Genomic DNA, 16150 nt, shown 5'->3' with positions numbered 1-16150 from the left:
CCTTTGCCTCCACCTATCACTGGCCCTCTATCCAGCCCCACTTGTTCCCCCCCCTTAAACAGCTTATATTTCACTACATTTCTATTCCTCTTTAGTTCTGATGAAGAGTCATATGAACTTGAAACATTAACGCTGTCTTCCTCTCCACAGATGCTGTTAGACCTGCTGAGCTTTTCCAGCAATTTTTGTTTTTGTTTCAAAAAACACTACTGTTTCATTGTGCCTGTCTAGAATTCTTAAATTTTTTTTCAAGCCCTTTTGCTAGAGACGTATGCTTTTCCCCTGTCTGCACACCTCAACAGCACAGTGAACAATACAACAGGAGGTTTTCTAAATATGAAACTTTGTAGGATTAGATGTGTATCAGCTATCTAGTGAGAGATACTGATCTACAGCTTTTACACCTATTATGGAGACCTATTGGCAAAGAGTGAACAAGACCAGCTTCGAGAGCATGGGGTCCCTATGCTAGGGGTCCTAGAAAGTGTTTGTATTACTCTAAGCTATTAGTGAATCATGCTGGTCAAAAAAAATCTGTTTGAATTTAATGTCGGGTTTAGTTTAGTAGCAGACTTAAATTTCCACTGAAACAGAGTCAGTCCCAATCAGTCATTCATGGTACATGATCAACAGTTACCAATGTTCCAACGTTTGATAAGAATTGCAGTAACAAACAGTATTTTCAAATGTGCACACGTCATCAAAAAGCCAAATTTGGGCAGTGGTGGTGGATGTTTTGGCATGCTGGTAATGTAGACATAAAAATTGCAAAACAGTTAATTTGATTTAAAGTTTTTGAGCTGTGTGAATTTGGTGAAAGTAAACTGTTATATATGGGGTTTCTCATGTGATTCATTTGTAAGTATTGAAAGTTGTTGCTAGAGAAACCAAAGCATTAAATTTGGGACTAACCTCTAACGTTTATTTTTGATATGGAGCAATATAATCAAGTTGTGGTTCATTTTAAGATGGTAAATACATAAAGTAACTAAAAAGAAGTTCTTAGTAAATTCACAAGCCACTTTCTTTTTAGTGTTTCTGACACAAGGTGAAGCCAACTCTGTTCTGAGAAGATTTCGAAGAAAAAATACCCTCTTGGAAGAGTTACGACAGGGCAACATAGAACGTGAATGTCGAGAAGAAGTTTGTACTTATGAAGAAGCTAGAGAAGCTTTCGAAAATGATGAAAAGACAGTAAGTTGAAATGTTCCAGGGCTCTGTTGGGTGACAGATGGGCTGATACGCTGCCTTTCACATCTGGATTTGAATGTAGGCCTTGTTGACAGCAGAAGATGCAGATTTTCAGCAATGTGAAAGCGGCAATGGGTTCTTGTGTGTGTGGGTCTAAAGCCCAGAACCATCCATAATTCATAATAGGAACCAGTGGCAAGATGAGGAAAAAAATTTACACAGGCGAATTATGATCCAGAATGCATTGCCTGAAAGAGTGGTGGAAGTAGATCCAAAAATATCTTTCAAAGAGGAATTGGTTAAATACTTGAAGGGGGTAAAATTTAAGGGCTAACAGGAAAGAGCGGGGGAGTGGGACTAATGGTAGCTCTTTCTAAGTGCCGACACAGGCATGTTGTCCTTAATGAACTCCTGTGCTTTATGATTCCATAACCTGATAGTTCAGGGCCAGAATGATGAATGAATGATATTGGGCGAGGAAAATAGGTGGTAATGCATTTTAAGGGTATTCTTTTAAAATTGAGATTAAAATATGTTGTTGCAGTTCTGAGACTTTTTTAATGCTGGTATTGGGATGAAGTACAAGAAAGTATTCAGTTTCCAGCTTTGATATCCCTTCACTTACTGAAGATTGAATTTAAATATTTGTTTCTGGGTTAGGAGTGCTGTGGGCTTGTGCTTTAAATGTCAATTATCATCACTCATTCATCATAAAACTGTTGTTATACTTTATTGATAAGTTGATTTATGCATAATATAAGATGGATTTCAATGTCTATAATGCTTTTTAAAACCTATTATAGCCAGTAAGAAAATTCCTCGTTCACAAGGGTAAAATTGCCAGTTTGGCACTGAGCAGGTCAAATGACTACTTTGTGGAGAATGTATCTTAAACTAACAGCTGTAATTTGATTTGTAAAGGATATTTCAAGGTTTTGAAGTTAATGAATACATTTAAATCAACATGCTCCCTCCCCCAGCACATGGAGATGTGAAGTGACACAAGAGGTACTATGATATATCTTTGGCAGTTGCCAAGCTCTATCATTCAGACAGGGCTTTTGTTATGAGAAGGAGAGATTAGTGGCACTATAGAAATTCCTCCTGCTAAGGGTAGTGTGTGATTCTGGGATAATGCATAGTTATGATTTGCTTTGGGCAGAGAGACCAATATGCATGTGAATTGGAAGGAGCAGGATCATGGAGTATGTTACAGAAGTGATAGTGAAGAAAGGGGCTGATGGGGGAGGTAGTGATTAGATTCAAGTAAGGAGAGGTGTTAAGATGCAGAATGAGCAGTTGTGACACAAGAAATAATTATCGTTTGGTTTAGTTAATGCACAACTTTTCTTGGTCAACTGACCTGCCTGATATGCATGAGAACTCATTGCCATGTTTTAAGAATCTCCAAACCAAACTACGGGGCAGTTCACATAGTAGTTTCTGCTATGAAAAGCACCCTCTTCTCCCTGGGAGTATTCCCAACTTGGAAACTTGTGCTGAAATTCTCTGGGCTTTGCAAGAGTTAAGATTTGCAGAACCCTGCCCAAGCATGCACAAGGGAAGTGCTAGAGCTTAATCATCTAAAATCAGCTGATCTTCAGCACTGAGCACTTGTGAACGTTATGTGTTAGTTTGCAAGGTTATCTTTGAAGCACAGCTGGTGACCATTTGGTCCATCGTGTGTGATAGTTCCTGAAGAGAAATTCACCTAGTACCTTTCGAAATTTTTTTTCAAAATATTTTACTTATGGTTTTGATTCCACTATTATTTCTGGTAGGGAATATATTCTATATACAAACAATCTTTCATGTTAAAAATTCCTATCTTTCTGTCCCTTTTGGTGATTCAATTTATGCTAGTTGATTTTTCATTTTTTCACAATATTGACCGATATCATAAAATTTTCTCTCTCGTTTCTGTTCTAATGGAAAAAATAGCTCCAGTTTTCCAAGTCATTTTTGCAACTAAATAAGAAAGGTCATAAAGATAATCTAGGATAATCCTTTGATCATCAAGAGTGCTCTCGTGTACTGTGGAGCTGCCTGGCTTGAATATTAGTTACTCAGCGTGCTACAGATAGCCAACTGTGTTTCACTCTCAGGTTGGCAGGCCAAGACCTTGGAGAGCAGTTTTCTAGATAAATTACCAAGGTACGTAAATAGGAACAAGAAAGAAAAACTACACACAGCACTGATACTGATATTAAGTAGTTTTAAAAAAAGTTTCCAATATTATAACTTAAAAACAAAGTTGTGAAGGGGCAGTTAAGAGTCAGCCACATTGCTGTGGGAGTCACATGTAGGCCACACCAGGTAAGGATGGCAGATTTCCTTCCCTAAAGGACATTAGTGAACCAGGTGGGTTTTTACGACTATCGATGATGGTTTTATGGTCACCATTACTGAGACTGGCTTTATATTCCAGATTTATGAACTGAATTCAAATTCCACCAGCTGCCATTGTGGGATTTGAACCCATGTCCCCAGAGCATTAGCCTGGGTCTCTGGATTACTATTCCATCAACATTACCACTACACCACCGTCTACCCGATGGATACCACCAAGTTGTATGACAATACCCTGATCTTGTGAGATATTGAGGCTTTTCTAACACTAAATCCTGGGCGCCATACACCTGCTCAGAGCCTCTGCTACTTCTAACCACAGCTTCTACTACTTCCTGTCCACAGGAAAGAGGACCTTCCTTCTGCCCTTCACCACCTCAAGGGAAGAGAGAGAAAACCATGAGGCAACCTTCCTTTCATGTTTTTTTTTCCCCTTCTGTAACCTTCAGAAGCAAACTTTCCTGCAGCCATTCTCACCCGTTGCTGCGGTTCCTTCTAAATAAAGAGCCTTCATTGACAGTGTGGATTGTCATCATACCTGTACACTGGGATGGGTCAGGGAACCTGGAAGCAGAATGTCATTGTTGTGACTGAGTTTCAGTTCCAAACTGGTTCCCACCCTGCGACCAGCCTCGCCACTGCTAATCAGTTTGGGTTCCACCTGAAACCTCTGCCATGAGGAGGTATGGTGCAGCACTTCCCCACAGGTTGGCATTGGATGTGAATTGGTGGGCAGGAGGGAGGAGAGGTCAGGCGTTCTATGTCATCCAGAAAAAGAGCTTAAGCTGGTCAATGGCTTTTTAAAAAAAAAAGCTGACTTTATATTTGGAACCATTCTTCTGTTAGGCACTATGAAATATGACACAGTAACATGGGTTTAAGCTGCAAGTGTCTCCAACATTCCTTTGTTTTTAGTGCAAAGAATAATATTTATAAGTATATAAAACAGTAAAGGGGGAAAGGCAAATGTATTCTGCATTCCTACAGAGCATCAAAAAAATATATACTCAGATGGTTGTTTGGTCGTACATAACTTGAGTATTGCTGAAAAAGAGACCTTTTTTCTCATATAGCATAAATATGTTGTTTCCCCTGACTGGTATTTTCTTGTGAATTGTACTGATGAGTGCAAGACAAAAAGCTTTGACAAAAAAATCTCTTTTTACAAATATACTAAGAATTATTTGTGCTGGTTAACTTTGACAATTTTCCTTCACCATTGTTGCTGGACTAGTAATCCAGAGACCAAGGGTAATGCTCTGGGGTCGGCAGATGGTGGGATTTGAATTAATAAAAAATCCGGAATTAAAAATCTTATGATGACCATGAAACCATTGTCAATTATCCAAAAAATACATCTGGCTCACTAATGTCCTTTAGAGAAGAAAATCTGCCGTCCTTACCTGGTCTGGCCTACATGTGACTCCAGACCCACACCAATGTGGTTGACTCTTAAATGCCCTCTGAAATAGCCTAGCAAGCCACTCAGTTGTATCAAATAGCTGTAAAGCCACAAAAAAGCAATGAAACCAGACAGACCACCCAGCATCGACCTAGGCACCTGAAATGACAACGGCAAACTCAGCCCGGTCGACCCTGCAAAGTTGACCTTACCAACATTTGGGGGCCAGAGCCAAAATTAGGAGAGCCGCCTCACAGACTAGTCAGGCAACAGCCTGATTTGGTCATCTTCACGGAATCATATCTTACAGATAATGTCCCAGACACCACCATCCCTGGTTATGTCCTGTCCCAATGGCAGGACAAACCCAGCAGAGGTGGCGACACAGTGGTATACAGTTGGGTGGGAGTTATACTGGGAGTCCTCAACATCGACTCCAGATCCCATGGAGTCTCATGGCATCAGGTCAAACATGGGCAAGGTAACCTCCTGCTGATTACCACGTACCACTGTCCCTCAGCTGATGAATCAATGTTTTCCCATACTGAACACAGCTTGAAGGAAGCACAAAAGGTGGCAAGAGTACAAAATGTACTCTGGGTGAGCGACTTCAATGGCCAGCACCAATAGTGGCTTGGTAGCACCAGTACTGACTGAGCTGGCCAAGTCCTAAAGGACATAGCTGCTAGACAGGGTCTGTGGCAGGTGGTGAGGAAACCAACAAGAGGGCAAAACATACTTGACCTTATCATCACCACTCTGCATGCTGCAGATGCATCTGTCCATGACAGTATCGGTAGGCGTGACCACCGCACAGTTGTTGAGGAGATGAAGTCCTGCCTTCACATTGAGGATATCCTCCATCGTGTTGTGTGGCGTGACCACCATGCTAAATGGGAGAGATTTCGAACAGATCAAGCAACTTAAGACTGGGCAGCCATGAGGCGCTGTGGGCCATCAGCAGCAACAGAATTGTACTCGAGCACAATCTGTAATCTCATGGCTTGGCATATCCCCCGCTCTGCCATTACTGTCAAGCGAGGGGTTCGGCCCTGGTTCAATGAAGAGCAGGAGGCCATGCCGGGAGCAGCACCAGGCATACATAAAAATGAGGTGTCAACCTGATGCAGCTATAACACAGGACTACTCGCATGCCCAACAACATAAGCAGCAAGTGATAGACAGAGCTAAGCGATCCTACAACCAGCCGATCAGATCAAAGCTCTACAGTTCTGCCTCTTCCAGTCATGAATGGTGGGGGACAATTAAACAACTCCCTGGAGGAGAAGGCTGCACAAATATCCCCATCCTCAATGAAAGGGGAGCCCAGCACATCAGTGCAAAAGATGAGGCTGAAGCATTCACAAAAATCTTCAGCCAGAAGTGCTGATGAATGATCCATCTCAGCCCCCAACTGAGATCCAAAGCATCACAGATGCCAATCTTCAAGCAATTCAATTCATTCCACGTGATACCAAGAAATGCCGGAAGGCACTGGATAGTGCAAAGGTTATGGGCCCTGACAATATTCTGGCAATAGGACTTGTGCTGCAGAACTTGCCAAGCTCTTCCAGTACAGTTACAACACTGGCATCTACCCAGCTATGTGGAAAATTGTCCAAGTATGTCCTGTACACAAAGCAGGACAAATCCAACCCAGCCAATTACTGCCCCATCAGTCCACTCTTGATCATCAGTAAAGTAATGGAAGGGGTCATCAACAATGCTATCAAGCAGCACTTGCTTAGCAATAACCTGCTCACCAACCAATTTGGGTTCTGCCAAGGCCGCTCAGCTCCTGACCTCATTACAGCCTCGGTTCAAACATGGATGAAAAAGCTGAATTCCCAAGGTGAGCTGAGAGTGACTGCCCTTGACATCAAGGCCACATTTGACCCAGTGTGGCATCTAGGAGTCCTAACAAAAATGGAGTTAATGGGAAACAGGGAAAACCCTCCACTGGTTGGAGTTATACCTAGCACAAAGGAAGATGGTCATGGCTGTTGGAGGTCAGTCATCACTGCAGGAGTTCCTCAGTGTAGTGTCCTCAGCCCAACCATCTTCAGCTGCTTCATCAATGACCTTCCTTCCATCGTAAGGTCAGAAGTGGGGGTGTTTGCTGATGATTGCACAATGATCAGCACCTTCATGACTCCTCAGATACTGAAGCAGTCCATGGCTAAATGCGACAAGACCTGGACAATATTCAGGTTTGGGCTGACAAGTGGCAAATAACATTTGTGCCACACAACTGCCAAACAATGACCATCTCCAACAAGAGAGAATATAACCATTGCCCTTGACATTCAATGGCATTACCATCACTGAATCCCCACTATCAACATCCTGGGGGGTTACCATTGACCAGAAACTGAACTGGACTAGCCATATAAATAGTGTGGCTACAAGAGCAGGTCAGAGGCTAGGAATCCTGCGGCAAGTAACTCTCCTCCTGGCTCGCCAGAGCCTGTCCACCATCTACAAGGCACAAGTCAGGAGTGTGATGGAATAATCCCCACTTGCCTGGATGAGTGCAGCTCCCACAACACTCAAGCTTGACACCATTCAGGACAAAGCAGCCCGCTTTATTGGCACCATGTCCACAAACATTCACTCCCTCCACCACCGATGCACAGTGGCAACAGTGCATACCATCTACCAAGATGCACAGCAGGAATTCACTGAGGCTCCTTCAACAGAACCTTCTAAACCCTCGAATGCTACCATCTAGACAGACAAGGGCAGCAGCTTGATGGGAGTACCACCACCGAGAAGTTCCCCTCCAAGTCATTCAGCATCCTGACTTGGAAATATATCACCATTCCTTCACTGTTATTAGGTCAAAATCCTGGAACTCCCTTCCTAACAACACTGTGGGCTCACCTGCACACATGGACTGCAGCAGTTCAAGAAGGCAGCTCACCACCACCTTCTCAAGGGCAATTGGGGATGGGCGATAAATGCTGGCCCAGCTAGTGAAGCCCAGATCCCGTGAACGAATTTTTTTTTTAAAAAGTTTGAATCTAAAAAAGGAAAATCAAAGTAACATTTGGACCAAAGGTAATAGCTGTTTGCCCCATAAATTCCTCAAAAGCCCTCCAGATATCAAACCACAGTTTCCATAACTGAATCCAATTCCTCACCCTTTCAGAGGCTCTATCTCCTCCTCCTACAACCCAGCCGATTCATATTGAAATAAAAACAAAATGCTAGAAATGCTCAGCTCTGGCAGCATTAGTGGAGAGAGGAGCTGAGTTAATGTTTCGGACCAATTGACATCATCAGAATTCAATGCCTGTGGACACTTTTTCTCTTCCTTCAGCAACCACCCCCCTGCCCCTCACCACCACCACATTGCACATACCTTGGCATGTTGGCATATTTCTCTCACCTCAGTTCAAGCTGGCACTCTGTCTTTTATTTTCTTTGTTATGACCACCCCCCTCCCCAGCCAATCCCACCGGCCTCCAATCCTATCCAATAACAGCAGGACCATGCTTGTGAGAAAACTGAGGGGAAGTGTCTGGTCCATAATGAGCTGTTGTCTGGGTTCCCAAAATAGTTAACTCAAAATCTATAGTCATTTCACTTTATGATTGCAAGCACATTTTATTTTTGATAACCTGCCACAGACTGCTTCGCCTGCTGAGAATTGCAGGCAGGATAAAGCTCTAAAGCCCTGCAATAGATTTTGTTTTTGCATAATTTTTTTATGGATCCAATTTTTGTTTTGCTGACAGTTACAAAAAATCAATAATTTATTATCACTTGCCCATTAATGTTGTATAGGGTGAAAAATGTGAGGTTCTTCGGCAATTTAATGTCTCCATTGACTCCCTCCGATAGCACATAAATGTTGACCAAAACTGCATCAAACTGCTGCCATAAGTAATGCTGCAAGTTAAAATGGCCTGGTGTAACTTTTTGTAGGTTATCTCAATCCTGGGTTAGAGAAACAATAAGAACATAAAATATAAATAGTCAAGTTTTATTCTTATTTGTCACTGATCTGGTAGTTCTGTTTAGATTTCAATACTTAAGTGATCTCATCTCTGATTTTATATAATGTTTAAATTGAGCATGACGGTGGATAGAGAATGGCTAATATTTAAGGGCAAATGTATGCATTGCAACAATTATACATTCCTTTCTGGCACAAAAACACGACAGGGAAAGTGACCCAACCATGGCTAACGAAAGAAATTAAGGATAGTATTGGATCCAAAAAGGAGACATATAAAGGTGCTAGAAAAAGGAGCAAGCCTGAGGATTGGGAGCAGTTTAGAATTCAGCAAAGAAGGACCAAGAGATTGATTAAGAGGGGAAAAATAGAGAATGAGAATAAGCGTGCAAAAAAAGCGGACTGTAAAAGCTTTTATAAATACGTTTAAAAAAAAAATAGTGAAGACAAATATAGGTCCCTTACAGTCCAAAAACGATATGATAGAGATCAGGGAAATGGCAGAGCAATTGAACAACTACTTTAGTTCTGTCTTCATGGAGAAAGACACAAATAACTTCCCAGAACCGTGAGGGACCAAGGGTCTGGTGAGGAGGAGGAATTGAAAGAAATTAGTATTATTAAAACAATAGTGCTGGAGAAATTAATGGGACTGAAAGCTGATAAATCTCTTAGGGCTTGATAATCTAATCCCATGGTACTAAAGGAGGTGGCCACGGAAATAATGGATCTATTGGTTGTCATCTTCCAAAATTCTGAAACAGTCCTGGCAGATTGGAGGGTAGCAGATGTAACCTCACTATTTAAAAAAGGAGGGAGGGAGAAAACAGTGAATTACAGACCAGTTAGCCTAACATCACTAGTAGGGAAAATACTGGAGTCTCTTATCAAGGATGTGATAACAGGACACTTAGAAAATATCTATGTGATTAGGCAAAGTCAACATGGATTTATGAAAGGGAAATCATGTTTGACAAACCTGCTGGAGTTTTTTGAGGACGTAACTAGCAGAATAGATAAGGGAGAACCAGTGAATGTGGTGTATTTAGATTCTCAGAAAGCTTTTGATAAAGACCCATATAAGAGGTTATTGTGCAAAATTAAAGCACATGGGATTGGGGGTAATATATTGGCTGAAAACAGAGTAGGAATAAATGGGTCTTTTTCAGAGTGGCAGGCAATGACGAGTGGGGTACCACAGGGATCAGTGCTTGGGCCCCAGCTTTTCACAATATATATTAATAATTTATTTGGATGAGGGAACAAAATGTAATATTTCCAAGTTTGCTGATGACACAAAACTTGGTAGGAATGTGAGTGGTGAGGAGGATATTAAGAAGCTTTAAGGTGATTTAGACAATGTGAGTGAATTGGCAAATACATGGCAGATGTAGTATCATATGAATAAATGTGAAGTTATTTACTTCGGTAGGAAGAACAGAATGGCAAAGTATTATTTAAATGGTGATAGATTGGCAAATGTTGATGTACAAAGGGACCTGGGTGTCCTTATACACCAATCACTGAAAGCAAGCATGCAGGTGCAGCAAGCAGTTAAGAAGGCAAATGGTATCTTGACCTTCATTCCAAGACGACTCGAGTTCAGGAGCAAGGATGTCTTACTCCAGCTGTACAGGTCCTTGATGATAGCACACCTGGAGTATTGTGTACAGTTTTGGCCTCCTTACCTAAGAAAGGATATACTTGCCGTAGACAGAGTGCAGCAAAGATTCACCAAACTGTTTCCTGGGATGACAGGATTGTCGTATGAGGAGAGATTGGGTCAACTAGACCTGTATTTGCTGGAGTTTAGAAGAACAAGAGGGCAACTCAGTCTACTCTGACAGGGCTGGACAGACTGGATGCAGGGATGATGTTTCCTGTGGCTGGGGGGTGGGAGGGTGGTTGGGGGGGCGGGGGGGGCGGTGCGGTGTGGTGTGGTGGTGGTGGAAGAAGTCTGTCTAGAACAAGAACAAGGGGCCACAATCTCAGGATACAGGGCAGGCCATTTAGGACTGAGGTGAGGAGAAACTTCTTCACTCAGAGGGTGGTGAACCTGTGGAATTCTCCATCACAGAAGGCTGTGGAGGCCGCCTCTGAATATATTTAAGAAGGAGATAGATTACTAGACTCTAAAGCCATCAAGGGGTATGGGAAAGAGTGGGAGTATGGCTTTGAGATAGAGAATCAGCCATGGTCATATTGAATGGCGGAGCAGGCTCAAAGGACAGAATGATCTACTCCTCTTTTGTATGTTTCTATGAGCCTTGCCGTTGATTATGTAATTCTCCTCAGTTGAGTTATTGCCTGTGCATCTACTTAATTTCTTCAATCTCGGTGTGTATGAAAAAATATAGACCAACAACAACTTTGCAAGGGTTTTTCAAGCTGTCCTTTATTCTTTTTTTATTCTTCCCTTCTCTGTCCTCCCCTTTTCTCTCCTTCCCTTGAGAAAAATTTACAATATTATTAGTTTATTTTTCAATTATTCAGAAATTTCTCCCAGTCCTTTTAAAGGGCCAAAAATATTGACTTAGTTACATTGTATAGTTAGAAATGCACTGCTATCCATCATTGTATTAAACAACAACAACACTGTTGGATCATGCGGACTCGAAACGTTAACTGTGTTCCTCTTCGCAGATGCTGTCAGACCTGCTGAGTTTTTCCAGCCAGATTTCCAGCATCTGCAGTATTTTGCTTTTATCTTACTGTTGGATCTAGGTCTTTACCAATCTATCTCTCTAATTTGTTGATGCCGGTGCCTGGTTTCATCCTGGCCATAGAAAATACCTCCATTGTTTTCGGTCCTTGTACAGATTTTTCAACACGTGAAGCCTGTTTCAAACTCTGCTCAAGGACTCAGTGCAACTAGCTATTGGAAAAATCGGTTCAAAAGTTCTGTCTGAAATACAGGAATTACTTGCTGTTTAATTGCATTCCTTTTTACAAAAGGAACTCCTGCAACTTATTCCAAATTTGAATCACTTTACCTTCTTAGAGACTCACAGCCTCAAACAACTGGCATCTGATTAAAATAAATTTGGCTCAAGTTGCATTTTTATTAAGGTCTGTAGATTTTATATTACAGAATGCAATGTAGGAAGATTATTTGTGTTGAGCAATGTTAAAAATGGTGTGAATCATTTTAATAATTAGTTTTTTTTATTTTCAGAATGAATTCTGGACAAACTACATAAAGGAACAAAATGAGAGTCAAGGAAGTAGCTCTGGTGTCAATATGGAATCGGTTTACCTTGTGGCTCCTCTAATGGCAGGACTTCTTATTATTATTATTATACTCTTTGCTATCTGGAGATGCCAGGTGAGAAAGGCAAATCACAGGCAGAATGCTTATGCCCAGTCACAATACCAGGCAAACCAAGCTGCCAGAAATGTATCAGTGGTTGTGTTTGGTTATAATGAGCATCCTGTCAGTCCATTTGATAGATTACATACACAGCAACCAGAAGCTATGACTGCTTACTGCCCCAGTGGGGATGGACTCACTGTAGAATCACCTGTACACTTAAATTCAGATCTACCTCCAACCTATGATGAGGCTATTGGACAGGTCAATAATATAAGAATTAATGATGATATACAACACAGTGAGGATCCTCCAAAGTATGAAGAAATTGTGACCCCCCCCAAATGAAGCTAACAGTGTCACTGAGGTTGCCAGGAATGTTAGGTGACAGGATTTTTTTTTTAAACTTGCATTTCATCTATAATTAAATGTTAATGTTCAATTTGACACTTTCATTATATTACAAGTAGCCAGCTTTTCTTTTGTGATGTATAATGCAGTTTTTACAGTGGAGTTTCATTATTGAAATTAAATAGATATAAAAAGTGCTATTTGATAAGTTAGAGGAAAGGAAATATGGTTCATTTAGGTCCAGGAAAGAGAGATTTGGATTTAGTATCTTTGTTGGCGGGGAATGAAAATAACATGAAATAATCTGCACTCTTATAAACATTACATTTACTATTATATTTAATATGCTTCTGGTTGATACAAGCACTAGGTCAGATAATTGATGAGTTTTTAATTTAAGTCATATTGGGACAAAAAAAGAAATTATTGTAATAACCCTGGTTGACTCATCATTTTTCTTTTCTTTCCAAACATATTTGTACGGAAAAGATAGAAGCAAACCTTTGCTGTTCTGTTTCTGCTTTATTTTTCATTCATCTAGAGCTAGAAATCAACTGGAAACACTACCAAAAAAGGAAGTAGTTAGACAATGGCTTGGCTCTGAATTATCAGTGGCATGGGGGTTTTCAGATTGATAATGGCTAATAAAGATAAAGCGTGGTCCCTGCTGCTGCTGTATTTCAGAGTAATATTAGGATTTTGGTTACTCAAGAAAAGTTCAAGTCTTCGAAATCTGGTGTGTTTATGAAATATGTCTGTCCTTCCTTTCACCCCTACCCCAAAGAAAATTACGTATCCCAAACCAGACCTTCATCCAGCTCGGGGAGGGGAGGAGGAGGAGGATCAGTTTTTAAGGATTTATTTACCACCTGAATTTTTACTGAATTCAACAGGAAACTATTTTTATGTAAGCAAATAACAGCTGATCTGAACAGTTTTGTTTCATCTTCTGCTCTACATTTTTCCTGCCAGCCTTTTATAGCTTTTGGTCATTTATTCAATAGCGGATATGCAGTCTTGTACAGTTTCTTGTAAAATTAAAACATTCAAACTGTGCTTTGCACCATGAACATGGTATCTCTCAAACCTTTTCTTAAATATGAATATGCATTATTAAAAATCCTAAAAGTCTGTTAATTGCTTTGTAAACCACACAATGAATAGTGAAAGAATTGGGCCTCCTTGATCAGGTTTTGTTTCCCTTTCCCCTCCACTACCACCAAAACTAAGGAAGTCCCCAAAACATGCAGGAAATGAATTACCAGGCTGATTGTTATTTTAAATATAGAAAGTACAAGATAGATTGTTCTAAGTTCATGTTGAAAATAAAATTTGGACAAGATTAAACTGATTTTTTTAAATTAAAGTTCTGACCAGATAAATAGACATATATATTGAATTATCCATATTCAAAATTCCTCAGGTTCAACTAAAATGCATGTTAATTTTAGTTCCTATTTGCAAAACATGGTATGTATTGATTGGATATGGCAATAATGGTGTACACTTTTGGCACAAGAATTTTTATCCAGACGTACAAACTTCATAAATTAGGTGTGAGAGTGAGTTAAATATCTCAGATACATATTAAACTGTTTAGCTATGTTGTATATATTAAAATGAAAGTTTTCATGCAGTCTGGATGGTGCCTGGTATGCAGTAATACACAACAAAAAAGTGCCATTATTGTTGATGTCTCAGGAAACAGCAATTAAAACTGCACGTGCATGTGATCTGATAGCATTTTCCTTCAGTATTTGTATGAAATGAAACCCTCCATAAGATTTGTGTCCCCTCAAATTATGACATTCTGTAGCACTAGAAATGCGAGATACTGTTATGCATTGGGGCCTAGCTTCAAATAGAGTAAAAATAACTGTCCCAGCTGGGAAACCCATTATCTGATGCCGTTGCCATTTTTATTATCCTTAATGCAAAAGATGAAGGATAGGAACAATTTAGGACAATTATTATGGAGTTTGTGTTCACTGGAAAACAACTTTAATCTTGTTTGGATTGTAGTGCATTTTTAGTTACTTAAGAAAACAGTTGATTAGCTTGAGATGCCATGCCCAAAAGGCTGATCTTTGTACAATACTTTTTTAAACAAAGAAAAGTTGTTTTCTGTTTGAAGTTCCAATTAATCACAATTTTACAGATGTCTTCTTGGAGGTTGGAGAGGAGGAAAACATAGCTGTCAATATGCCACTAATACTATCTTAACTGCACATTGCCATTGCAGTCAACTCCTATACGTGCCTCAATCTCCATTTTATGGAAAGGGGTATTGCAGATGATAGAATTACCACTATCTACAATCTGGCTTTTTCAGATTTTATGAAAATGCTGAAATTCTGGGATGAATGACACTGACTATTCAATAATGGGTGTATGCATTACTATGTTTTTGTATTTAAGTTCTGATTCAATATTAATATGCACTAAGCCATTCAGATATACTGAGTAATACAAACAGCTATGGTTTTAAATTTATTGTGCCAAGGAATCAAAAGCACTCTTGTATTGTTAATTTCTTCATTGTAAAGAATTTGAAAGAAACCAGTTATACTTTTTAAATGTGGCTATTTTCTAAGCCATGGCCATTTTTCAGTGGTATGTTAATGCACTAATTAACAAAAAAGCTTTGTAATACATGAAGGAAGCACTGAATCAAATATATTTATCGCCTTAATTTTATAGTACAGAACTATTTCTGTAACCTTTAGAAGACTTTGTTTTATTACAAAACGCAAAAATAAACTTAACTTTTAAAAGTTATTTTGGATGGTGTTTTATTGTGTTGTACTATGTGGTATTTATGCTAGTGGCTACTTTGGGGAATGAAACAAAATATTTATGACTTTAAGCTTGACTTATTTTGCAAAAGACAAATATACAGTCAATGGAGAAAATGTATCGCTTGTGTGCTTACAAAAGTGTTTAATTGTAAGAAATATAAAAACAGACAGTAAAAGCTTCTACAAATATGTAAAAAGGAAGAGAGTAGTTCAAGTAAGCATTTATCCCATAGAGGGTGAGGCTGAGGAATTAATAATCAGAAAGGAGGAAATGACAGAGGCTTTGAACAAGTATTCGTCTCAACAGTAGAAGATGGAAAAAGCATCCCAAGAATAGTAGAAAATCAAGAAGCAAAAAGGAGGGAAGTAAGTAAAAACAATCACTATCAGTAGAGAAAATGTAATGGGATTACTAGTGAGACTTGAGGCTGACAATTCCCCTGGACTTGATTGCCTGCATCCTAGGATCTTAATGAAGTGGCTGCAGATATAGTGGAAGGTATTGGTTTTAATCTCCCAAAATTCCAGTGGATTGGAAAACTATAAATGTGATACCTCTGATCAAGAAAGGAGGGAAACAGAAAGCAGGAAACTGTAGGCCAGTTCATCGAACGTCTGTCTTTGGGAAAATGCTAAAATCCATTATTACTGAGATAGTAGCAGGACATTTAGAAACTCAGAATTAATTTAGGCAGATTCAGTGTGCTTTGTGAAAGGGAAATCATGGTTGACAAATTTATGAGAGTTCTTTGAGGATGTAACAAGCAGGGTGAATGAAGGTGAACCAG

At 39.9% G+C, this 16150-nt stretch overlaps 1 protein-coding gene across 1 annotated transcript in view; it reads left to right on the top strand.

Annotated features, from left to right (window-relative positions):
* Positions 1–15342, top strand: part of prrg1 (proline rich Gla (G-carboxyglutamic acid) 1) — a 36014-nt gene extending 20672 nt beyond the window's left edge. Inside the window, exons 3-4 of the mRNA XM_041211991.1 lie at positions 1034–1194; positions 12079–15342. Coding sequence (XP_041067925.1) covers positions 1034–1194; positions 12079–12561 — 644 coding nt within the window. The 3' untranslated portion in view covers positions 12562–15342. The remainder of the gene's footprint in view (positions 1–1033; positions 1195–12078) is intronic.
* Positions 15343–16150: the final 808 nt, after the last annotated feature.

The sequence above is a fragment of the Carcharodon carcharias genome, chromosome 18, assembly GCF_017639515.1.
Source record: "Carcharodon carcharias isolate sCarCar2 chromosome 18, sCarCar2.pri, whole genome shotgun sequence".
Classification (NCBI taxonomy): Eukaryota; Metazoa; Chordata; class Chondrichthyes; order Lamniformes; family Lamnidae; genus Carcharodon; species Carcharodon carcharias.
This window is presented reverse-complemented; position numbering and strand designations above follow the sequence as displayed.